The sequence below is a fragment of the Marmota flaviventris genome, chromosome 4 (genome assembly GCF_047511675.1).
Source record: "Marmota flaviventris isolate mMarFla1 chromosome 4, mMarFla1.hap1, whole genome shotgun sequence".
NCBI lineage: Eukaryota > Metazoa > Chordata > Mammalia > Rodentia > Sciuridae > Marmota > Marmota flaviventris.
Window position 1 is genome coordinate 11,960,234 of NC_092501.1, and position 26,482 is coordinate 11,986,715.

General features: G+C 45.2%; 1 protein-coding gene and 1 long non-coding RNA gene across 4 annotated transcripts in view; one reads left to right on the top strand and one right to left on the bottom strand.

The window, feature by feature from the left end:
• Nucleotides 1-898: 898 nt before the first annotated feature.
• On the bottom strand, nt 899-24,755 carry LOC114088511 (uncharacterized). Its single transcript, XR_003582012.2, has 3 exons — nt 24,491-24,755; nt 18,827-18,931; nt 899-972 (listed from the first exon to the last, which is right to left on the bottom strand). It is a non-coding gene; the product is annotated as an uncharacterized lncRNA (long non-coding RNA).
• Cacul1 (CDK2 associated cullin domain 1) overlaps nt 23,611-26,482 on the top strand; it is a 64,360-nt gene continuing 61,488 nt past the window's right edge. The window contains exon 1 of one of the 3 annotated variants that reach the window (XM_071610864.1): nt 23,611-24,304. In XM_071610864.1, coding sequence (XP_071466965.1) covers nt 23,953-24,304 — 352 coding nt within the window. In that variant the 5' untranslated portion in view covers nt 23,611-23,952. The remainder of the gene's footprint in view (nt 24,305-26,482) is intronic. The other 2 variants (XM_071610863.1, XM_027930155.3) reach the window with 2 other exon arrangements.

Below are 26,482 nucleotides of genomic sequence, written 5' to 3' on the forward strand. Positions count from 1 at the left end.
ATTCTGAAATCAAAGGTGTAATAGTTATTGGCACAGGAGTGCTGCATAACAAACAGCCACAAAGATTTCAAAAGCATAGACAAAAAGCCATAGATTCAGTTCATTAGTTTTGGGTCAACTTGTCACTGCCTAATGGAAAAAATGATTGGCCAGAGATGGCTCAGCTTCACCTGATTCTCATCCCCCTCCTGTGGCCAGTGGGACCAGCTTGGGCATGTTCTTCTCATGGTGATAGGAGCGAAATTAAGGCCCAATCCCAGTGTGAGCTTGCTTCCAGCCTGTGCTTACAGCATGTCTGTCAACAGCCCATTGTCCAAACCAGGTCTCCTGGGACCCTCAGCATCAAGGGACAGGAAACCATACTCTTCCCATGTAGTGGGACACACTGTGGAGTTGAATGGCTAAGGGCATGGATGATATGCACGGGGGAAGATTTGGGGTCAATATACAATTTACCACAAGAGGAAACAAAATATTGAATCAAAAAGAAAAGGGTAACTTTAATGATTTTTTTTAAAACAGCACTTTAAGTGACCAGCCCTTTCTTCAGTATCTAAAATAATTTGGGTATATTCAGGTGCACATGGGTATTTGGGTATTCAAATACCCACATTTGTGCACAAATTTGTGTGTAGAATGCAAAGGGTCCCAAAAGCAGAGTTGTCTAACTCCAAATGCCATCACTATCTGTTGTTATATTAGTGCTATAGATAGGCTATTTGCCCCCTCTCTCCTTCTTAAAAAGCAATGTGTCCAGTCCATATAAATGAGAAAATAAATGAAAACCACTCACATAAGAACATGCTAGCTATTTATTTAGAGCAGAAACTCAAAGGCAGGCAGGCAGGCAGATAGGCGGGGATGCTTTGTGGTGAAGAAACAGGAAGCTTCAGATGTGCTCTGGCTGGAGGTGGTTGGCCTGGAGAAGCTGAGGTGAGCTAGCTAGAAGTGGAGCATTTTATGTGATGGATCCTGAGTTGGAAGTGGGAGCAAAAGTCAGTTGCTGGTAAGGCCCATCTCTGGCCGATTAATTGCTGTGGTGTGGCTTTGGGCAGATTGCAGCACAGGTTGTGGGGCAGAGATCTGCTGTCACCTCGGGTCTGACCCTTGTCTGTTTTTATATTCAGTCTCTCAAAACCCATCTCGGGCTCCTTAGCATGGTGTAAAGAGCTCTTTACCCTTGACACCCAAACTTCTGGCCCCACCTCCTGACATCTGCACCACCACCATCCAAGACACAGCCCGCTCTGCCTCGCCAACGCAGCCACGACAGAGCTTCAAGGTCCCAGAGGAGAGCATGTCTTTCTCCCGCCTGTCTTTACCAGAGCCCACCCTCAGCCGGAATAGCTCTCTATTCTTTTCACCTGTCCCTCAAGGGTGGGCTCAAGGGCTCTCTCCCCTGCACCTCCTCCCAAGCTCTTTCCTCTACTGCATCCTTCTCTACTCTGAATAATTCATCGGTCCTTTCTCCGCAAGCCTGGAAACTGTATGGACCTTCATGGTTGTGGTGGGAGGTCACTTTGTGCTGAAGGCATTTGGCCCCAGCTTACCCCCTTCCCTATGCTCTGAAAACCTTGAAGGAAAACGTGATGCTTTATTTGTGCCTACAATAGGACTTGGCAGATTGTAGTCTCATAACAATGATGTTTTTGAAGGGAGAAGGAAGGAAGTGAGGGAGAGAGGGAGGAAGGACAAAGGAAGGAAAGAAGAATAGGGTGCAAAGGAAGGAGAGTCCTTATGCAGGACACCTAGTTAAACTTGAATTCCTGAGGATACAGTTTGTGGTCATTTATGACAGCTATAGGAAGCTACAGGACATAGGACCAGAGTGCTAAAGCCCAGTCCAGGAGGGGGCCTGGGGGTGGAGAAGATGCTGAATATTACATCATAGGTTTTAAAATATTAAATAAGACATACAAAAACACCACAAGCAAATTCAGCAGGACCCTTGTATTCTTATTTGCTAATTCAGCAACTCTAATCATGGACAAACACCCTGCTAAACGAGGAAGTGGTCAGACTCTGAAGCCAGGAGAAAATCTCCCCAGCCGGCTCTACCGCTGGGCTGCCAGGCTTTGCTGCCCTTGTGCTGACATGACAAGATCCCAAACAGCTGCCCCCTTCCCTGCCATCCTGGAGGGTGCCTTGAAGAATCCCTCGAGGAGAGAGATGCATGGAAACAGTGGTCGGAAGACAGGGAGAAGGAGCTGTAATGGCCCTTATGGTGCTTTTTTCCAAGTCTCAAGCATGTGGAGCCATTGCTACTGAGAAACACAGGAAGAGAGTGTTTCCCTGCATAGTAGGGACTATGACTCTCCGTCTGGGCCCCACTCCATGCGTGAAGGTTATGGAAGGACATGGGCAGTGGGTTGAGAGTTGACCTTATATGGAAATGGGATCTTTATAGATATAACTGGGGATTTTGAGGTGAGATCATCCTGGGTCATCTGGGTGGGACTGAAGCCAAAGACACCTGGACAGGCAGAGGAGATGACAGACTCGTGGAGGAGAGGGCAGCATGAAGACATAGCAGAGCGTCACAAGCTGAGGGATGCTGGCAGCACTAGGGGCTAGAAGGAGCAAGGAAGGGTCCTCCCTAGGGAGTGCAGAGCTGGCGACAACCCCCCGGAACCGTCCGAGGACAGATTTCTGCCATTTCAAGCAACCCAGTTTGTGGTCATATATGACAGCTATAGGAGCCTATAAGAAATAGGACCAGAGTCCTAAAGCCCAGCCCAGGAGTGGGGACTGGGGGTAGAGGAGATGCTGAGAAGGTCCTCCAGAGGGGCCACAAACTGATACAGATGCGAAGCCCCTTTTGGATTCGTATGAGAAAATAACCCACAATCCCATAGGCCTCCAATTTTACATTAAGAGCAAGCCCTTTCCAGGCTCAGTGGTGTACACCTGTAATCCCAGCAAGGCAGGAACCTGAGGCAGGAGGAGGGCAAGTTCAAGGCCAGCCTAGGCAACCTAGCGAGACCCTAAGTAAAATAAAAAGTAAAAAGGCCTGGGGATGTGGCTCAGTGGTTAGGTGACCCTGGGTTCAATCCCTGGTAACAAACAAAATAAACAAAAAAACCCAAACCAAAAAGCAAGCAAACAACAACAAAAATAAACAAAAAAGCTCTACATACCACTTTTATATAAAATATTCAATTATTATTACTAATGTTGGCATAAGAGATTATTTCACATTTTAATATGTGCAAAACTGCATCTGGGTATTTTTCTTTGACAAAACAAATCAGGGGTCTCTAAGAGGGGTGTTCAACAAATTCACTACATTGTAGGGAAAATATCATTTGGGAGCTGAAAAATAAGACAGCACTTGTGCTTTCCCAACCCACAAAGATTCAGATTGACACTAGTGGCTTCCTTCAGTGTGTAGAGGGTCCCCCATCACCACAGCACAGGTTCACCCTGGAAGCTCTACAATGTGGGGTCACCAGGGGGTAACCTCACCACCCCCTGCCTCAATGCCCAGAGGATTTGGGCATTGAGGTCTACGTGCCCTTGGGCAAGTGGGTTTACAAACACACCATCGACATTACTAGACTCCTCCTTATAAAGCAGAAAAACAGTTTTAACATATTTTAACATATTTTCTTTTAACATATTTTCTTATTTTTAGAAAATAAGAAATTATCAGAGCTGATGTGCTCAGTACGCGCTCCATGTCTATACATGATGGGCTAAAAATGAGAGATCCAACGGGAAGACAGCTCCTCTGCCCTTCAGAGTAAAATGATCCAGAAATGGACTTCCATGCAGGTGGACTTGAAAGATGGACTTACATCCATGTGAGAGCTCACTCTCAATGTTTACTATCCTTGGAATATTAGTTACTAACAGTAAAAAGACAAAAGTTAATACTTAATGTATTACTTTCAATCTTCAACTCTATGTCTACTTAAACATTGTAATAGAATATGTAGACAATACCTACATAAATATGTATATACTAGAGATGCAGAATTTTAAAAATTAGGGGTTTCTATGCACTGAACTGTGATTCATGTGTGAAGCCTTAATTCCTAATGTGGCTATATTTGGAGATAGGGCTTTTGGGACTTAATGAAAGTTAAATAAGTTCATAAAGGTGGGGTCCTAATATGATTGGTTTTGTAAGGGTCCGGTGAACGTCAGAGGAAGAGACCACCAAGAGACCGCGGCTCATGCAACAGCAAAAGGGGTTTATTGAGGATCCAATCCAGCGCACTGGGGCTCCGTGCTCACTCAAAAAGGGAGAGCAGCCCAGAGCCCCGAGCAGGAGTTGAGCAGCGCTTAAGTACACTTTTTGGGGAGGGCGGGGACTTTACATACATCACAGTCTCCTTTAACAAATCATCATACACCGCGGGGAAAATCAAACAACAATTCTGAGACATGATTAGTACATTCATTGGCGGGAACAGGTTGGGCGGGGGTGATAGGTCAGTTCTAAAGCAGGGTACACATTCAAACTGATTGGTTTAGGTCCTGCGATGCCTACGTGCCAGGCCGCACAGGGTCCTAGGTTATTAAACAACCAGATGGTCAGGGGGAATATTTACTGGGCAGTTCCGAGTATTGTCCTAACAGCTACAGGAATTTCAGGTTTTGCATGTAGCATAGGAACTTAACAATACCTGGTCCTTTACTTTTTAACTCAGGCCTTGCAGCTTAGAAACTTTACAATGCCCGGTCTTTTACACTTTAACTTTAATTTCTTTTACCCTTACAGTTTGATGGCCTCATAAAGAGAGGAAGAGAGATCTCTCTCCACATACATCTGCGGAGGAAAGGCCATGTGATAACACAATGAGAAAGTGGCCTTTTGTAAGCCAGGAAGAGAGCCCTCACCAGACCCTAACCATGCTGTTATCTTGAGCTTGGACTTCCAGGCTCCAGGGCTATAAGAAAGTGAATTTCTAATGTTTAAGCCACTTAGCCTATTATCTTGCTATGGCAGCCCAAGATCCATAATACAGGGCTATGTGACCCAAAACATTTAGGAAGGGCACAGTGAGGGTGACTGAGACTGCCAAACCTCCTCCACCCAATTTGTTCTTTTTTTTTTTTTTTTTAAGTATTTTTTTTAGTTGTCAATGGACCTTTATTTATTTTTTAAATTTATTTATATGCCATGCTGGGAATCTAGCCCAGCGCCTCACACGTACTAGGCAGGTGCTCTATCACTGAGCTACAAACCCGTACCCCTCCACTTTGTTCATGCTTCCCAGGTTCCATGCCCTTGGGGGCTGCCCGCCAGAGAACTCTCACCTGGGTTTGTGACGTGCTTTGGGCCGTGGAGGCAGCAGAGGCCCCTGAACCCAGGCAGAGGCGTGGAAGGGGCCTGGGAGTTGGAGTTGCCTCCTTACTGTGGGCCTTCTGCTACCTGCTGAACAAACCCACCACAGCCTCTTGGGGGTTGAGAGATCAAGGCAAGTGTGACTGCACACATCTCTGCTGAGGCCCAGGCCCAGGACGAGTGCACAAGGCCATCCTAGAACCCCCGGCACTGGCTAGCCTGACCCAGACCACAAGAACTGCCCAGGTCACTTGCAGAGTTGCGAGATATTGCTCGAAGCCACTGAGTTTGGGTGGGTTGTTGTTACACAGCAAAAGTTAAGTAATGTCTGGTGTGGGTACAGCCTGAGATCTGCTCTCTGTGTCAAACACACTGCATCCTGAGCAACAGGCAGTCCTCAGACGAGATGCGTTCCAGTGGCCCTTCCAGCTTTGATCCATCTGTATGTACATGAGTCATTTTCCTTTAATCGTTTGCCCCAGATATGAGGTAAGTACCATGAGTATCATACCCATGGGCTGAGAGAAGCTCAGGCACTTGCCCAAGATCAGACCACTGGGGACATAGGAGCAGGGATGGGCTCACTGCCTGTCCTTGCAGCAGCTGCGCAGGCTCCACACAGCCTTCCTCTCTAGGCTGACCGTCATTCCCCATGGAAGGAGATTCTAGGAAGGGAAGCAGATGCAGACTTTGCCGTCTTGTTGCTGAGTCGGCCTCAGTCATCAGCCCCTCCGTGCACAGCGGTGCGTGGTTGGGTCTGGTTTCTTAGTCCTGGGAACCAGGTTTCGCATGATGGTGGCAGCTGTGGGCCTAGTGGGCTCTGATTGGCTGAGAGGAGGTCACCAATGCAGGTTGTTAGGAGTAAAAGATGCCCAGCCAGGAGCTGGCTGCTTCCAGTAACAGTACCTGGGAGGGGAGCCAGGGTACTGCTCCAGTCTGGGCTCAATGAGAACTAATTGATTCCAGTTGCATTCCCTGGGACCCAGGTGGTGCCCATTATGGGAGGGAACAAGGCCAGCTCAGCGGAGGGTCTGTGCCAGGCAGGGCCTCTATGGCCAATCGCTTTTCTGGTAGCAGTCTTCGTGAGGCCTTCTATCCGTCCAGCCTGGCCTCCATCTGCGCTCAGATGGACAGAAGAAGCACAGATTGGATTAGCCGCGTGGGGTCTGCACACGAGCTGCCTGTGGGGCAGCTGGGCTTTGTCAAAGGGGAGCAGACTGGCCGCTTCAGGGGAGGACTCCGTGGTAACTGGCCAGTGTCCAGAGCATCATTACACAGGTCATCCTCTCAGGACTCGAGGAGGAGGATGTCCCGTTCCCAGTGGGCCCTGGCTGCTCTCCATCAGTGTGCCATTCACTGTGATGGTTCTATTGGCTTCTTTGAGTTTTGACCATCTCTCCCCCACGCTCCATGAAGGTTGACGTCGTGCCTGTCATTTTCTCTGATGTCCTCAGCACAATGTCATGCAGACAGCACATGAACAATAAAAATATGTTAGGTGGCTGGAATAATTCATGATATATGTGTTATATTCATATATATCATGAATTCTTGAAAACAGACATTATCATCATTATGTTTTAAAGCAGGAAACTAAAGTTCAGAAACGTTGGGTAACTTGCTTAAGGTTGCTTGGCTAATAAATCTTAGCAACAAAATTCTAACTGGAGTTTGACTGGCGACCACCCCATGGTAAGAGTGGCCATGTAAGTGGTGCTCACATATGTTTAGAGAATATTGAATTATAGTGCGAACATTTCTATTCTACGTATCTTTCTTTTTAATTTATTTCTTATTCTAATTTAATATGTGACAGAATGCATTACCATTCATATTACACATATAGAGCACAATTTTTCCTATCTCTGGTTGTACACAAAGTATATTCACACCATTCGTGTCTTCATACATGTACTTAGGGTAATGATGTCCATCTCATTCCACCATCTTGTTTACCCCCCTGCTCTCTCCCTTCCCCTCCCACCCCTTTGCCCTATCTAGAGTTTGTCCAATCCTCCTATGCTCCCCCTCCCAACCCCTTACATATCTTTTGGTCCTGATAATCTTAAGAAAATACTTTTTCCAAGAAAAAACATGCTTTAGGCACGGAGGCAGACTGTCAACAAGAGGGTTGGTTGTAAGAGGCAGAAAGCTGGGAAAGAGTGGTGTAATGAGATAAGGCATGTTCATCTCGTGTAAATGAACCTGAGGTAGGAGGCCTGGGGCTGCATGATTGTCAGGAACCTAGGAATCTTCCTCGGTTGCTCTGACACCCTTATCTACAGAGTCTACAGTATAGCCCAAGATAGCTGCTGCAGCTCCAGTCATCATGCTTAACTTCTTGTCATCAGAAAGAAGGAAGTTCCCACCTCTTTAGTTAAGGGTGATTTCCTGGAAGTCATATGCAATAATTCACTTCATATTTCTTCAGCTACTAGAGGACTTGAAGAAGGATGCAATAATTTGTTCCTATCATTGCAACAAGAGCCTGGCTGTCACAAAGTCTGTGGGCTCGTTGCACTTGTCAGAGTCTCCAAGCTGGAAGCTTTGATCAGAAGATCAGAGGTGCTTTGTTGTTGAACAGGCTGTAAAGTGGGACTTGCCCCTTGACTTAGGATAGGGACAGGGAGTCACTCTGCTTTGGACCTTGTATGGGAGAGACAATTTCGTTTCCCTCCTGGGGTTCATAGTGGGAGCGGCTGCTCCCCTCATTGTGCCACCAAAGCCAATGAAGGGGAAAGAATTCCTCAGAAAGATTGGGAGTTGCCTGCCGGAGGGACCGGGTACACTCCATTCCAGTCAGGTGGAGCCCAGGCTCTGGGTGTGCTCATCTCAGGACAGGCCCCATTGAGCTGAAAAAGGAGGGCAGGCCACTATTCACCATGCGTGGTCCTGGACGTCACACATGCAAGTCCCCTCGGCATCCAGGATGATGATGGGAGGTGGCTGCCTCCAGGTGAAGGCCCTAGCACCCTGTGGCTGTGGGTGTAATCACCAGGGTGGGCAGCTCAGGCAGGAGGAGTGGAACCAGGTAGCTCACATCAGGAAGCCAGGCAAGGGGAGGCTCTTGAGTCCAGGCAGACACATACCTGCACCTGCCCAGAGGGGACAGCTCAGGTCTGCCCAGGGGCTTGGTAAGCAATGGAGAAGGCAGCGGGAGGCCTGGTCAGCCAGTGACCACATGAGCTCACGGTTCCTCTGTGCAGGGCACCAGCAGGTGTGTCCGCCCATGTCAAGGAGCGAGAGGGGCAGATGATGTGAAAGGAACGTGTGCCGGCTGAGGAGCAGAGTGTTGAGGAGGCCACCGCTCAGACGAGGGGCCACCGAACAAGGCCTGTGGGCTGGGAAGGAGTCCTGTCCTGCGTGGGAAAGAGGTGTCAGGACATTGGATTCCTCGACCCTCCACTGGAGGGGGCCTAGCCAGCCTGGTGGGGTCTCCCTGAGGGTGTCAAGACCGGCTGGTCATTAGAGTCTCAGATTCACAAACCCAACCCTGGGATGGTCATCTAGTGGCATGGGGTTTGGGGCCAGGAACATTTCCTAAAACACTGTGATCATCGGAAGGTCAGAGAACCCCTGATGGGAGAGCCCAGTGCTCGTACCTGCTCCTCCCTGATACCTGCTGGATGGAGGCGGGGGTCAGAACCACAGGTATTGAGGGCGAGTCTCCATTCCCTCCAAGCACTTTGCCTGTATTATCTTTTTAAAAATATGATTCTCGTAAGGACACCCAGGTGGGTATTATCCACCTACCCACTCTTAGCTGGGGTGATTGCGAGGCAGCGAGATTAAACCATTGTTCGCGCTCACAAGGTGCCACGTGGTGGAGCCGGCTGAAACTGCCGTCCCTCCCTCTGCCCCGAGATGAGAAAGGCAAACGCTAAAAAGGGAGCTGGCCACGGAAGGCACTAAATTCCAGGTGACGAGTGGCAGTGGACCAGGCCCAATTTCAGATTTCAGAGGAGAGATAGGTGAGAGAGGCCTGCGTATTCTGTTGGGTCGGCTGGGCCATCTGCAGCAGAGAGGCCAGGCCAGCAGAGCAGAGGCTCAGAGAGGAGGACAGTCGGCAGCAGAGCCTGCAACTGTTGCCCAGAGAGAAGCAGAGACCAGAGGCTGCCTGGGCCTGGAGGGGGAGACAGCACTTGCTTTTGCATATAGTGGCAGGACATCAGAATCCTTATCCCAGGGCAGAGAGGGAAAGGGAGCCTGGGGACCAGAATTTTCCTGGAAATGAATACCAAACACATAGCAAACGAGAGGCTTCAAGTTCAGCATTATCTAAACATAGCAACTCAGTGCAAAACCAAAATAGTAGAAATTCTCTACTTCTATCTTTGTGGTGCCCCCTCGACTGGCACTCAGGGGCATGTCTCCTCCCCCTGTCCCCTTCACTGTGCCTCTGAGTTTGCAGAAGGCTCAGAGGCACTGTGTTTCCTGACTCCAAAATTCATGAGCTCTCAGGCATTTTGTGTGACTTCAGCTTCTTGTGTTTCAGTTAGGTTGAGTGTTTCCGATCTTTGTAACCATCAAATCCCTGTCCAAAGTAGAGATGATGAGTATGGTTTCTTGTATGGGCAACTTGAGATGTGCACGTGGCTCCTACATGTTGAACTCTACTAGGAAACTCAGAATGAAGAGAGGGAATGTATTAGTTAATGCCAGATGCTGTGACAGATAAAACCTTAGGGCCTTAACATGATATGTATGATTTTATTTATTGTTTAAACCTTGTTCCTCAGGCAGCCTTCATCTAAGATCAGAATCCTTCTATCTTGTGGCTTCTCTCTCCTGTGTGTCTGTGGCATCCTTAGCATTAGACCATGAATAGGTTGCACCTGTGGAGAAGCACACCTGCCCAAATGTCACAAAGTTCCCTGGTGTCATTTCCAATGGTAAGAATGAGTCACACAATCTCACCAAAATACAAGGGGGCCCATGCTGTGGGAAACAATATGGCTATTCCTTAATTACTATCTGACCCAGTGGTTCTGCTCCTAAATATGTACCCTAAAGAATTGAAAACAAGTATTCAAACAATACTTGGACACAAACGTTTGTAGCAGCCTTGTTCCTGGTAGTCCAAAGGTGGAAACAGTTCAAATGTCTATCAATGGTTGAATGAATAAACAAATTGTGGTATATCCATCCAATGGAATATTACTCAGTCATAAACAGGAAAGAAATACTGCTTCATGCTATAATATGGATGAATCTGGAAGACATTAGGCTAAGTAAAAAAAAAAAAAAAAAAATCCAGACACAAAAGGCCACGTGTTGAATGATTCCTTCTCTTAAAAAATGTCCAAAATAAGTAAATCCATAGACAGAGAAAGCAGTTTGGGGGTTGCCAGAAGCTGAAGGGAGGGAGGAATAGGGAGCAATTGATTAGCTTAATAGGTACAGGGTTTTCCTTTAGTGGAATGAAAGGGGTTTGGAACTTGATGTAAGGGTGACTGCATAACACTGGGAATGTACCAGATGCCACTAAAGGGTACATTTTAAAATGGTTAATTTTGTGTTACGTGAATTTCCCCTCAATCTTTTAAAAAATGCAAGAGGAACTGGGAAATGTAGTCCCTGGCTGGACAGCTGCTGCTTGCTTCCTAGTGACAACCCACACTTTAGAAGGGAAATATATCTTTGGTGACTGGCTCAATATATCTGTGAGCACATTTCTAAGCCCCCCTCACAGCCCCTAGGATGCCCGCCATTCACTTCTCTTTCAAGTCAGCACGTCCAGCTCAAAGCTGAGGCTGTGCAGCACACTCCCCTCCCTAGGGCTCCATGGGCCTGTCCCCTCCCCAGGGCTCCGCAGGCCTGGTGGGGCCACTGCAGTCACGAGATCTGCTCATCAGGCACAGAGTAGGTGTGTCCACAGGTTGGCATCTCTCCATGAGACCCACACTGATTTCTGGGAGGAGCTCCTGGGTCCATTGGTCTTTATGGCCCTGACATCACCCTTGGGGAGATTTCCTGTTGATGAATATCTCCTGGGCCAGAACAAAAGGGAGAGGTGGGGAGTTTGCCCCACTTTGAGGGTGCACGGCTTGTATAAGGTGACTTCCTGCCTGTGTGAAGTTGGGAGTCCAAGGGTTGTTGAATGCTTGAACGGTCAAAACTATTCCTGCTTTGGGCTCATCAATTCTTTGGCCATAAAACATCCTTGAAAGCGTAGTAGCCTTCTTACTAGATACAGAAAGTACATACTGTAAGGTTTAGTTATATGAGGTTCAAGAACAGGCAGAACAAATCAATGTGGACACTTGGAATAATGCCAAGTACCTTGCCCCAAAGAATCTTTTGATTGAAATGTGACAGACTCAGAGGGAATAAGTGACTCATTAGGCATGCAGCCACTGTGAGCAGAGGCGGGTCTAGAACCTGGGTCTTCAGATTTGCAGCCCAGGGAGCTGTTCCACACCTGGATCCAGCAGGGAGCCAACAGCCCGGCAGTTACCAAATGCAGCTTTTCCTTTTGGTGCTTTTAATTAGCATATATGAAATACACTGCCAATCTAATTTAATTATAATTAGGTAACCAGAAGGCTGATTATGTTGTAAATTTAGATTAAAGAGCTGTTATTTTCAATTAGGCTTGATTGTAAAGTACTTTGACACTTCTCCCCCGCCTCCAGGAAAGTTCATTATATGCGTAACTTCCTACTTACTCCCTTTCATTTTGCCTACAGGTTGGGGTGGTAGGAACTGGACTAAAGTTCCTAGGGCACACTCAGTCTGGCGCAGATTTGACCTGGTACTTACCCCATTGGGGGCAAAGACCACCAGATGCTGCCGGTTGTTGCATTGGGGGCTTTGGCTGTATGTAATGGAGGAACCAACTGAAAAGTGGCTCCAACCCCAAGAGGGTTAGAGTCTCATGATGAGAAGAACAGAGGTAAAACGTTTCCAGGGTTTGCTTTCAACACATCCTTAAGGACCCAGACTTCTTCTCCCTGCTCTGCCAACTTCTCCTGTTGGATTTTGCCCTCAGGCTAGTCCCTACTGGCTGTGTGGTGGTTGCTGCAGGCCCTAGCTTCCCCGTCCCCTTTCTCACATCCCTCGGCCTCCAGGAGAACTCCCATTGCTCTTTGACCAGGTTTGCAGCTCAGACTAGTTTCAAGCCAATTGCTGTTCCCAAGGGGTCACCAAGATTAGCTTGGGCAAACCAAGATTCAAGACGGGTCCTTCTTGGAGACAGTGGTTTCCTGCCAGCAAATGAATCTCAGGCTGTAGGGACAGAGAGTAGTTGTTGGCTTGGCTATCAACAGTCCCCACCTGGAACCAATGTGACCCTGGCCTAGGTGTGCCTGTCTGACGCAGCCCCAGGCTGCAAATGAATCCAGGTGCTGACGTTTGCTTTCTGACTCCCCATCAGAGGGCTGCATCCCTGTGTTGGCATGGGGTGCTGTTGGCAGTACACTTAGGTAGGGTTTGAAAAGGATGGAAAAAAGAAGGGAAGAGAGAACCTTCTAGAAGATGATGAAAGAAATGAGCCCATTGGAAGAAGAGGACCTGGGCTGTGGGGAATATTGAGATCTGCCTCTTGGAAAGAGGGTGTCAGAGAGAGGGAGACTGGCCCCCAGCACCTCAGGTAACCCTCCCGGCAGTCCTTGAGGTAGGGAGTATCTGACCCAGACTATTATTCCATTGCACAAGGCTGCCTCCAGCAGCAACCATCTTCTAGTCAGCCAGCCACCTGCAACTTCCCCAGGGCCAGCCCTGCTTCCCGATGCTGCCCTGTGTGGCCCTCTTCTGGAGTGGAGCAGGTGAACAAGTGGATAGGCCTGGGGTCCAGCTCCCTGTGCTTACATTCCTGCGCCTCTCACCATTGATCTTGGGAATTTCCTTACACTCTCTTAGCCTCAGCTTCCTTAACTGTAAAAACTCTACTCAAGGCTTCCTGTGGGGATTAAAAAGAATAATCCATAGAACCTGATTAGTACGAGGTCTGGCACGGAGTTTGCGTACAGTGGATGTTGTTATTATCATCGCTGTTATAACCTAGGTACTGCTAATGTTATCATCCATGGTATTCTGGGCACTTGGAGAAGCTGGCAAATTCTTTGGGTCTCATGACCCTCAGACTCCTTTTCTTGGCATTGATTTATAGGGTAGATCTGGGGCTAGAAGAAGGGCAGCCCATGGTAGATGGCAAAAATCTTTGATATGTGTCTGGCACACAGTAGGTACACAGTAACTATTAATCACCTTTCCTAACTTAGAACCATGTCGATGACCTCCCCATTTTGTTTCCTGTAAACCCTCAAGGATGATGCTTAAGCTGCAGACATGGCGCTCCGGGAAAGAGGCTTCTGTTCTGAAGCTCCAGGGACTGCACAGCAGGCGGGCCTCTGCTCCGTACAGCACGGGTCCCTCAACATGTTGGGACCTGTGAATGTATGGAAGTTGAATAACGGCTCTGCATGGTTGTAAGAGGGTGGACATTCTCAGAAAGCTAAAGCAATTATATAATCCTCAATTACAATAGTCCTTTTAGACAGTCCTTGGCAGTAATTTGTTGCCTTTGAACTTAATTTTGTTCTTTACAGCTGAAGACATGAGTGACCACTGACTCAAGTCCAGCGAATGACAGATAGAGGTCACAATCCTGCTTGCCTCACTCCTAGTGGTTTCTACTTGTGTCTACACTGGATTACCTTTATAGTTTTTTAAAAGATCACTGGGTGCTGGGGCTGTGGCTCAGTGGTAGAGTGCTTGCCTAGCATGTGTGAGGCACTGAGTTCAATTCTCAGCACCACATACAAATAAATAAAATAAAAGGTTCATCAACAATTAAAAAAAATCACTGGTATCAGTTCCTGGATAATCAGCGTGGCCTTAAAAGGCACCTGGGCCTCTACCCAGGGTTAATCCATGGAGAGAGGTTGTTGGTGCCAAGCTCATGAAGTATCTTGGTCCAGGCACCTGGAATGCCAGTGAGAATTGTTCAGATTGACTGGCCATGAAAAACCAGGTGTCTTGTGCTCACTGCTGCCAACCCCAGATATGCCATGGTACCTGCCAGTGCTGGGTGGTGGCAGAGGGCCAGTGCTGCCTTTCGACTCCAGGCAGGGTGTCCCTTGCAGGCCACAGCTGAACTATATGAGGCCCAGGTTCCCTGTTCCTCTCAGACTCCATTGGGGTTGAATGCACTGGATTCCAAATTCTTGCCTCTAAACTTCTCTGTAATCCTCCGACCCTGCACAATCCCATCCTTCCCTGCCTTCTAGAACTCTTGCTCCATGATCGGGTTATTCTTTATGTACCTTTTCCTTCAAATACTCCCTGCCTTCACCTGAGTTCAGCTCCCTCTGAGCACGGCGTCCTGTGTCCTCTGAGGGGACGCCTAGTTCTCACACCCAGTATCCCCCCATAGGGAGGAGGTGATGGTGTCTTCCTTTTCCCACAGCTGTTTCCATCCCATTCCTTCTCTTGCCCTGGTGAGCTCCACAGAGGCGCCCACCACCTCCTCAGAGTGCCTCTCTTCTGTCCCCTGGTCACTGTTACCCCTTCACCTTCATTTCTGGTATACCTTGATCTCCCCTCCAACTCCTACCAGCATTCTCCTGAGGAAACTTCACATCCGTATGAGTGACCCTTCCAACCTCTGGCCTCTTCTCTGGCCTCCTCACCAGGCTGGGTTCTAATAACTGTAGTAAGAATCCCAACGGAGGCTCATCTGTATGTCCAAATAGTCAAATGTTACATACCAATTAATAAATGGTTAAACATATGTTCTGTTCTCTTCTATTAAATATACTTTTATGTATGAGAACATGTGCTATTCATGGTAAAATATTGAAGATGACTGGCTATAACTATTATTATGTTTGGATGCTCTTTTGATGAGTTGGATAAGTCATAAAGTCATGCATAATTCATAAATTATATTTATTTCATGAAAGTTAATTTTCTTGCCTTCTCCTAAGTAAATTACTAATTATGTTGTTATAATCAAGACTTTCACATAATTTGTGTTCTATTGAGAGTAATGACAGATTAGACAACTTTTCTGGGGACATTGTAGTTCTTAGGGTGTTTATCATTAATTTTGAAATGGAGGAACTATGTTTTGCTGAGATCATAGCAACTGAAATTGTTAACTTCATTATTAGTGCAATATTTAGATCATAAATGAACCATGGATTTGATATATCCTGCTTGTATAAGTCCATTCTCCATTGCTATAATGAAATATCTGAGACTGAGTACTTTGTTAAAGAAAAGAGGTTTATTTTGGCTCATAGCTTTTGGAGCTCCAAGGATCTGGCTCTGACTTCTGCCCAGCTCAGTGAGGATCCCCCCAGACTACATCACAACACAGTGGGTGACATCACAGTGGAAGTGTGTGCAAGAGAGAAATTACAATGGTGAGACAGGAAGCCTGAGACCAGGGAGGGGCCAATCTTTTCTAAAACAACTTACTTTTGAGAGGCCTAACTGGGGTCTTGTAGAACTACATTAATCCCTTCTTTGTGCTGGGCCAATGCCCCAATGTCCCAATCACCTTCCAGTAGTGGCCCCACTTTTTAAAGATTCCTCTTACAATTCTGCACTGAAGATCAAGTTTCCAGCACAGGAGCTCTTGGGGGATACACTGAAATCATATTCAAACCGTAGCAATGCATAGACATTTTAATAGGGTGAGGGTGTATGTGACCAGTTACTGTCACAGAAAATAGAACAAAATATTTTAATGTCATTATATAAGTTGATGTCACTAATATAATGAATTTTACTGTTTCTTAAAGCAATATCAAGATCCATAGAGTATTTTCCTTTCAAATCTCCAGTGCTAGAAACTAAGAAGAAAATCAACAGCTGGGCATGGTGGTGGCTCAGGAGGCTGAGGCAGGAGAATCGCAAGTTCAAAGCCAGTGTAGGCAACTAAACGAGGCCCTAAGCAACTTAGCAAGACCCTGTCTCAAAATAAAATATGAAAAGGGGTGCGGACATGGCTCAGTGGTTAAGGGCCCCTGAATTCAATCCCCCATACCAAAAAAAAAAAAAAGAAAGAAAGAAAAAAGAAAATCATCATCATCAACAGCAGCATGTTATTCTATTTGTTAAAATCTTTCTCCTCCAAAATGCCTCTTAATGTTAATGGCCAAAATATAGTCTCTATAGTAATTCAAGACAATTTGGGGAAGATTATATCTAAATCTTCGTTACAGTCATGCAAATGCGTTTTTTCCTTTAACAGTTAAAAAATAATCTTTTAAAAGGTGAAACAAACTTAAAACTCTGCTTTTCTTTCATAAAGTTCACTCCATATAATGTGGATGGTGCAAATACTAAAGTAATTTCATTTTCCACTAAGGACCACAATTCACTCACATTTGAGAATCTTCCATTGTTTTCACTTAACTCTTCCAAGGCATCTCATCTGTCTTGTCTAAATTAAATCAAATTGCTTTAACACAGTGAGTAGCTCCAGGACCATGAATTAGAACACAAAATTGGACACTTGGCACAACTGGGAAATGATATTTCGTTATGCAAGAATCTATCACATTAATGCCAAGTGGAAAGGATTTGAGAAGTTAATTAATTTGTTTTCTCTCTCTGTTAAGTGCCTATGCTGCTCAGCCCCTTCCTGCATTCTGAAGCTGTCTTTGTGTCTGTGGTGGACACCACCCAGAAAACTTCATGGCAGCCGGTTTGTGCTTGCTTTTTGTTTTGAGGACACAGAGCCTAGGGACGCACTTGTAGGAAGCCGAGAGGAGCTGGTTGTCTTAATGTTTTGGTGGTGGCCAAGCCATACACACTGAGCATGAAAGCCCAAGTGGCAGAGGTGCCCACATGGCCTTTGATAAACTTGATGTGTGTGTTTGTGTTATACAGAGCTTTCTGAACTGTGGGGCCCAGGGCAGTGGCTTCTTTGGAGGTGAGGTCTCACTTCCAGAGGCTTTTGCTTCTTTTCCATGTTGGTGAACCCCTTCCACAGTCCCATTGTATCTTTCTGTATTTTTGGTTAAACAGAAAACAACTCTAAAGTAGAAGAGGAATTTACTGGAAGGACGTTGAGCAGCTTATGGAATCAACAAGAAGGTTGGGGAACCTGACCTGGAACACAGGCAGAAGCCAGGTGTAGCTGGGTCTCTGAGAACGCCGCCGAGGTCATGCCAGAGGGAGCTGGTGCTTAACATATTGCCTCAAGTGCCGCCCTTGCTGTGAGACTCAGGCTCTGCAGATGTCATTCATTATTTCCAGTGATTCCTTTGGCTTCGAGTCATTGTCTCCACACTTGAGTCCCTTGTCAAGAAGGTTGGCTGTGCGTAGGTTGTGCGACCTTGCTGTGGATGATAGCATGTGGGGAAAGAGATGTCTGGCACCCTTAGGCTTCCTGCACAGTGGTAGGTGGGGACTTGCTTCTCACTAAAGAATGCAAAATGTGAGTGTCCAAATAGGAAGGAAATCAGGTGCTTGGAAGCAAAACAAAAACCAAAACAAATCTCCACTATATCCACGGTAGGTCGGTAGGTCGACACCAGCGGAAATTTCTTTCTTCATCCTCAATGTTGAAGTCAAGTCCCATTGATCCTAAAGTGAAAACAAATGTGCAGTCTACCCCTTCTTCCTGTGTCCACAGCCGTCTCCCTAGTCCAAGCCATCATTTTCTGCTGCCTGAAGTATTGTCACAGCCCCCTGCTTGGGTTCTGTCTTCACTCTTTCTTTTCCTATATGCCACTTGCCTCAGGACAGACAGTTAGGTGCCCTTATAAAATGTTAGGGCACATCATATGCCACTTCTCTGCCTCTTTAGCATTCAAATGGAAACACAGGATCCTCAAAAGGACTTACAGGGACATACATAACCCACCCACAGCCCACTTATCCGCTGTGTGCTGAGGCCCCTGCTCTCCCCTTCATTCCACGTGGTTCTCATTTCTTTCTTCAGTGCCTGGACAGTGCCAAATACCTTCTGTCATGTTTCTTTGGCCTGGAATGTTCTCTGCCTAACTTGTTGTCTGATTAACTCCTATCTACCTTTTCATCTTAGCAGAAATATTTTCAGAGAGGTTTTCCTTGTTCTCCTAAAATAAAATAATTTTTTCTGTGATGTCCTCAGTACTGTTCTGTGATGCCTAGTATTTTCCTTCATGGTGCTTGTCGCGCTGTGGTTAACTGCTTGATGCCTGACACCTCGATGGAAACTCCACAAAGGGAAAAGCATACTATTCCAGCCATCAGCACCACAGAAATACCTGTGAATGAGTGAAAGGGACAGGCCTAAACAGGTGCTGGGGAAAGCCCCACCCCCAGCCTCCAATAGCTTAAAGTAATTTCTCTCAGCTCCTAAACTCATCAGGTTTACAATAGAATGTGCATCAGTATCTCAGTTCCCCTGCTAGGATGGACTTTCAGATTCAGGTGCTAGGATTTTTATAAATGAAAGAAAGAAAATCCAACATGGAAAGAAACAGGAATAGAGAATACTCCCCCGAGTGGCTACACATCTTCATTGTAAGCAATAATCTCAGTGTGCAACTATTGAGACTTGAGTTATTTACATGTCTCTAATCCTCTTACCTTCTAATCAAGAACATTCCAGTAGCTTTGCATTTAGATTCCCAACTGCATCATACATTCAGAAATCATTTCTTTGTCAGTGCTGTATTGGTAACTTATAATCACCTAGAGATTAAAGAAATATTCATTTTTCTTTATCCTAATATAGTTTATCTTTACAAAAGTTGCATTTTTAAAGTTTTCCATGCTAATTCCTTTACATAATTAATAGTAATTTAAAATGAAATGGCAATTAAAAGAAATAATCTTTGCACATGGTTTACTGGTCTTCTCTGACTTAATTAGGTCTTACTTCACTACTCAAAAGAGGCAACTATGGTTTGTGGATTTTTTCATACATATTTTTTCTGCTCTTCGTGCTTATCTCTGAGCAATTTCATCATTTATTAATAATGCAAGAATTAGGTGAATAGGATAAAGGGATGTAAAATAGGATAAAGGGATGTAAAAATTGCACTTATAAAACTTTACTTTTTCTTGGGAAAAAACTTATCTCAGTAAAGGCTATGTTTTAAGAGCTGACTACCAAAAAAAACCACTTGATATGAAATAAGATGACAAGTAGATTTAGGCTGATCATGTATTTATTCATTGAGAAATACTGAATAATTGTGATGAAATACTCTGTGGAAAAGTGACATTAACGTATTTAAAGTCATACAAATACTAATTCTTAGTGATAAAGTCTCCATATTCCTAAGTCTTAAATTTATTTTAGATAATTAGTCACATATGAATTTGGTAATTAAATAAGCATGTCTTTTTCTTTTTTATTAAATATTTTTTAGTTGGACACAATATCTTTATTTTTATGTGGTGCTGAGGATGGAACCCAGGGCCTCACATGTGCTAGGCGAGCGCTCTACCACTGAGCCACAACCCCAGTCTTTTTTTTGATTCTAATCAGTATATGCACAATTCTGCACAACTCTATTGATTAGGGGGCATTAAGTGGGAGGTAAGTGGAAAGGCTGGGACAAGGTTAGGTCATGGATGGTTCCAGGGGATTAGGTACTTGGGCCTGTAATGGGCATTGTTGGCTGCCTGACACCCATTGAAACCTCCCAAATTGACCCCAATATTTGTTCCTGTTATCTGTCCCTTCCCTCTCTGCCAATGTACTAAAGGAGAAACTGATCCTGCTCTGAGTTCCAAGGGTGGGCCTATTTTCCAGAGTAACTCCATGCTCTTTCTAGTACAAGGTCCTGGAATCCCGGCCCAAGTGTCAGGTAATTGGCTCAGGAATGAGACAATGAGACACTGAGAGGAAGTTTGCTGAGGGCTTCTGGGAAAAAAAAATTTGCTGATAGAGAGCAACCAGAATTCATGGGTGTTCTTCATCTTGACTTTGTTATCCACATTTAATGAGGCCTGGTTGAGGCGGCTGTTTTCCTGACACTCTGAGATGAAGCCTGGGAAGGGGTATGAAAAACATGGCAGAGGGCAGAACTAGAGGCCTGGCTGAACTGTACCTCACCTCTTCTTGCCTAGACCCCATGGGTCTGTTAACCATGAATATTTTGAGTTTTGAGCAATTTTTACTTGGGAGTTCTGTTTCTGAAAGCCAAAGCATTTTAACCTATGATATCCCAATTTATATTTCCTTAATGTTATTTTTATTTTTAAACTTTAAGGTTTGGTATGTTTGATAATAAAAATAATCAAGCTCATTGTAGAGAACAAAGAAAACATTGAACAAAACCATGCAAATTCCATTATCTCTTGAAAACTATTACCGATGTTTTAAACTAGTCTTCTTTTTGTATCAAACTTTACAAGTATAATTTACATGTATAATTTTAAAGAAACTCACAACCTAGTAGGAAATAGAAACAAATAAAAATTCAATAGATGAATATCTGGGAATGTGGAAGGTTGTCATTTTAACTGTATCCACTGTCAGTGTTGCTAATAATGATATATCCTAACTCCACACCCAGGAACAAATCATCAAAGATTTTAAGTCAAAAACTATTGAAGTACAATACACTTTAAAATAGATGTCTTATATTGATTATCTTGAAAGTACACACATAATGGGTTCAGTATTCATCAGCCTTCATGAAAATTCCTGGAACAGAGCTTTATTAGGATGAAAGTTATATTGTTATGCCAATCCCTACAGTTTTGAATGTTTTCAAATTCTCATTGTTTTTTTCTGACCCGTGAGTTCACAGGAAGAACAGAAATGTGGGGACTTACTAGTTGTCTTTTGGTTATTGGCATCTAATTTAACTGCAGACTGGTCAGAGATTGCAGTTGCTATAGCAATTCTTAGATGGAGACTTGCTTTAGGACCCAGTATGTTTGACTTTTGAAAATATGTCATATATTCTTGGAAGGAATGTGTATTCTATAGTTTTTAGGCAATATTCTATACATAACCACTACATTCAGCTTCGTAATTCATGTTATTAATTCTCCTAGTCCTTTAAAAATTTTTTTTTGGTCCTTTTGACCTATGTATTAGTTTCCTGTGGTTTTTGTAAGAAGTTACTACAAACAGATGGCTTAAAACAGAAGAAATGTATTCTCTTGCAGTTCTAGAAGCTAGATTTTTAAGTCAAAAACTATTGAAGTATAATACACTTTAAAATTGAAATTAAGGTGTTGGCAGGTTTGCACTCCCTCAGGAGGGTCTAGAGAATTCATTCTTTGCCTGTTTAAGCTTTGAGTGGCTGTTGACATTCCTTGACTTGTGGCTACATTACTCCAATCCCTGCTTTTGCGTCCCATTACTGCCTCCTCTTTCCCATGTTTTGTATACCTAACAAATCTCCCTCTGCCTTTTTCTTTTAAGGACCATTTTTATTGGTTTTATGGCCCACTGGGATAATCCAGGATGATTTCCACGTATCAAGGACTTAATTACATTTGCAAAAACTCTTTTCCCCAATATGCTCACATTCACAAGTTCCAGGGATCAAGACATGGAACCATCTTTTGTGGGGCTATTTTCAACCTGCTGCAATCTTAGATATATGTATAAAATCACCTACTCTGATAGCAGGTTTTTCTTTTTTCTTGTACTTATGTCAAATTTTTGCTTTGTATATTTTGTTGCTGTGATATGAGAGATATAATGTTCATATCTTCCCTGTGCATTGGATTTTTTATATCTTATCTGTGTATTGGAACTCTATCTTTGGACCACTCCACCCATCATCTATCCAGAAAGAGTCTATTGATGACAAAACTATGAGTTGTTTATCTTAAAAAGATATGATTTAGCTTCTTTTTCCATTTTTAAAACATTGGGTCTGTGATTCTAAGTTTATGTTTTCTTATTATTTCATTTAACTCTCTTCTACTTAATTTTTAAAAAAATTCCCAAATGATCCAAGGTCAGAGAATTAAAACATATGCAGCTGAAAAAAGAAAAAAGTCGCTGGGCGCGTGCTGGCACACGCCTGTAATCCCAGGGGCTCACATGGCGGAGGCTGGAGGATGGCAAGTTCAAAGTCAGCTTCAGCAAAACCGAGGCGCTAAGTGACTCAGTGAGACACTGTCTCTAAATAAAATACAAAATAGGGCTGAAGATGTGGCTCAGCGGTTGAGTGCCCCTGAGTTCAAACCCCGGTACAAAAAAAAAAAAAAAAAAAAATCATTGTCTTAAATTAAACCATTCCAAAATGATTGGTAAAAAAATTCCATTAGGGGCTGGGGTTGTGGCTCAGAGGTACAGCGCTCGCCTAGTACCCGCGAGGACCTGGGTTGGATCCTCAGCACCACATAAAAATAAATAAAGGTACTGTGTACAACTAAAAATAATATTAAAAAAGTTCCATTAAGCATAGTTCAGAACAAAGTGGGGAAATATTCATAGGGAAACTGAAATGAAAGTAGATACTTAAATACATCATAAGTAACAACTTGCTGAAGCAGTTCTTTGACACTAATAACTTATCTTGTGGAAGTAGACTCATTATCTACTAAATAGGGTTTTCCTAGACAACGTCCTTATTCCATCAGTGGCTAGACTAAGCTCCACAAGGAAAAAAAAAAGTATAAAACATATTCTCAATTACTACCACTATTGCTATAATTTTGAGAATGCAATTTTACTGTGAGCAATGAAAGAAATTAGAATCACGTAATTTTCGTCCGTGGGCCTCAAGACACACCTCCAGGTGACAGTTTTGTGGAGCAGTGCAGGAAGTTTGGCGTTAAAAAAAATGCGTCCGCAGCGCAGAAGAGTTAAAGAACTGGACGACACGCCCACGGGGCGAGGGAGCGGCTCAGCCGAGTTCAATCCCTGGCAGCAACACCAAAACGCATCAATATCTCGAACGCATTAATTTTCTCGCCTCCCTGCAGTGATTCGGTTTTCATTCTCGCTTTTGGGTCTCCAAGGTTGACGAATGATCCGTGAGCAGTCCGCACAAGCCGTCCGACACGTTCATAACCTGCACCCTGAAGCTTCTCGTGGCCTCACACCACTGTCTCCACTAAGGCCGCGGCTGCGAGGCACTCCAAGGTACTAAGGTCTGGGAGACGCAAGTGGGCGTAGGAAAACCGCCAAGCACTCGGGCTACCGCAAAGACGTCGGCTTGGCTCTAGTCTTCCAATGCCTTTCGGATCCTGGTCGTCCTGGTAACCAGACTGCGACCGCGCATGCGCGGGCCAAACTCCCTTATCACGTGAGGCCGGCCCCGGGGCGGGGTCGGCGAGGCTCACCGGCACCCGTCGCCCCACCCCTCTCAGAGCCCCGCCGAGGCGGGGCGAACCTTCACCTATTGCGTGGGATAGACTCAGCTCCCGCCCCTTTTCGCTCTGCTTTCTCCAAGGCTCTTCACTTGCACCACGTGCCCTTCTGGCCGCTCCCCCAGCGCTCTTTCCAACCGCCTGTTGGAAGCTGCCGTAAAATGGCGTGAGTGGCGCTGCCGCTTTACGGCTGCCTCTCCCTGAAGTACAGCCCCGGAGCGCCCACCGCCGTCAGCTGTGTCTCTAGGAGCGTCGGCCCGGAGCAGAGCGGGAGACCCGGTGTGGCACTGCTCTTCCAGCTGTGGTTTCCCCGTTCCGGTCCCCGGCGATGTGAGCTGGAGGAGCCTACGGTGCCCCCTGGCCCGGGGGTTGAGGCGGGCGGCAGGTGCCTGTGAGGCGGACGGGTGCTGGGGGACAGCAGGATGGAGGAGAGCATGGAGGAGGAAGAGGTACTAATCTACGAGGCGATGATGGACGACCAGAACCATAACAACTGGGAGGCCGCCGTGGACGGCTTCCGGCAGCCCCCGCCCCCCCCGCCGCCCCCCTCGTCGATGCCAGTCCCCGCTCGAGAGCCTCCGGGGGGCCAGCTGCTGGCCGTGCCCGCCGTCTCCGTGGACAGGAAAGGCCCCAAGGAGGGGCTCCCGCTGGGGCCGGAGGCCAATGGGGTGATCATGATGCTGAAGAGCTGCGACGCGGCCGCCGTGGCCAAGGCGGCCCCCGCCCCCACCCCCGGCTCCACCATCAACATCAACACCTCCACCTCCAAGTTCTGTGAGTCCAGCCTTTCCCCGGCAGCTCGGCTTCTCTCCTCCCCACCCGGACGCCGAATCCACCCCCCTCCTGGAGCAGCCCCGCTTCCTTTGTTCCAGGCCTGGGTCTCCTCTCCCCCCCTCCCGCCCCCTCCCCCTCGGCTGTGCCCGCGGCCAGCGCCTGAGCGGGCCTGGCTTCTTGTGTTACCTGGCCTAGGGAAGCAGCCTGGTACGTACGCCACCCCAAGTTCTGCCACGGACGCCATCCTTATCGCCACTGGCGGTCTGTCAGCATTAGCAAGCTCTTTTCTCATCTGTACCCTCTTAAAGTTTCGCCCTTCGAGGTGAGGGGAAAATAAGCCTGCCTGAGTTTCGTTAGAAGAGGCTTTCAGTCCTTTCTGCAGCCAGAGAGAAAAAAGAAATCTGGCAACTCGTGTTGCTGTGCTTTTAGCCCATCTGTGTACGTTGAACAAGTTAGGGATCGAAAGTTGTCCTATATCTACACCGCATTCTTCCACTTCTCTGTACTCTTTGCCTCCTGCTAGGGAGATGTTGTGAGTTGCTTCCTAATGCAGTGGGAGGGGCGACATCCGTTTTGAAGCTAGTGTATAAAATCACTTTCCAGAGCCGTTGCTCATAAAACTAAGCAATTCAGCATGTGTCCAAACGCAAAAGTTTGTTGCATGTTGAACTTTGTTATGTTAGTGATCAGCCTTAACACTCAGTTGCAGGCAGAAAGATTTAAGACCAAAAGTCTGTTTTGTAATCCAGAACTGACCCCAACCAGGATGTATGCTTCATAGGTAGGGAAAGAAAGTGCTTTGGTTTGAGTGTCCCCTGCCCCCGCCTCGGTGGTGGTAGTGCTCCTCGTGCTGGTGGTGGTGAAGAAAATGAATGTGAGCATCACAGCCAGGTTTTCTCTCCTGTTAATGACTGCAAGTTTTAATGGCATCTGGTAAAGCAACTGGAGATTTCATTTCTAGTTACTAATTTTATCAAGCAGTACCATTAATTGTCCACTTAGCTGTGCAGAGAAAATATTTGCTTTGATGCACATATGTAGTCACAACCTTAAACAAAAAAATTCTTATAAGAGCACAAAATCTTAGTTATTTGCCTTCAAGACACTGCTTTAGTGAAAGATTAACATCTGTAATGTTAATCTATTAATGTAGTTTATCTCATTAGTAGACAAAGAAGAAAAACCATGATTTTTTTCCATAAAACCACTTGATGCCATAAAAATCATTTGATAAAATCCAGCACCTATTTATGATAAAAACTCTTAGCAAGCTGGAAGTACAAGGTAACTAGATAAAAGTCATTACCAAAAACGTAGGGTACATATATAATAGTTAATGGAAAAAAATTAGATATGTTTACTTTAAGACAAATTAAGGATGTTCCCTGTCACAATTTCAACATGGTAGGAAAGTCCCGGCTAATACTTAAGAGAAAAAGTATAAAGTCTGGAAGGGAAGTGATAAAACCAATAACTTGCAGATAATTTAATCAGTTACCAAGAAAAACCATTAAATTAGAGAAACAGAACTAGTAGGAGTTTATAGTTTTGTTATTACTCTTGTATATATCTACTTCTGACTACCTTTACTAGTTTGTGTAAATGCTATTTTTGTAGGGTGATGATGATCAACAGTCCTTCTAAAGTCTCTAGGAAGTAACTCAATACATGAGATATTTAAGGAAAAACTTTAATTAGGAATTAGAGGAGGGTCTAAATAGATTGTATAAGTTTCCATGTTCTTGGGTCAAATTGGATATTATAAGAATGTCAGTTCTCTCCAATTTAATTTAGAGATTCAGTTTAAGTGCTTTCAAAATATTTGGTTTGACAAACTCGGTTACCTAAAACCTCAAATTTACATGGTAGATGGAATAAAGATTGTAAATAACTAAATCAGTCTTAAAGATTTGTTTTGTTGGGTGGGCTTGTGTTATCAGAAGTTAAGATAATATTTCAGAGCTATAGTAATAACAACTGGTGTTAAGTGTAAGAACAGAAATATAGACCCAGGGAACAAATTAGAGAGCAGAGAATTACCTATTTATATTTGGGAACTTAAGATAACGGTGGCATTATAAATCACTAGTTAAAGAAGTCATAGGTTTTTGAATGGCTCAGTATATAGATAAAAAACCAAATGACAACATAAATAGGATGGACTCTGAATGAATTAAA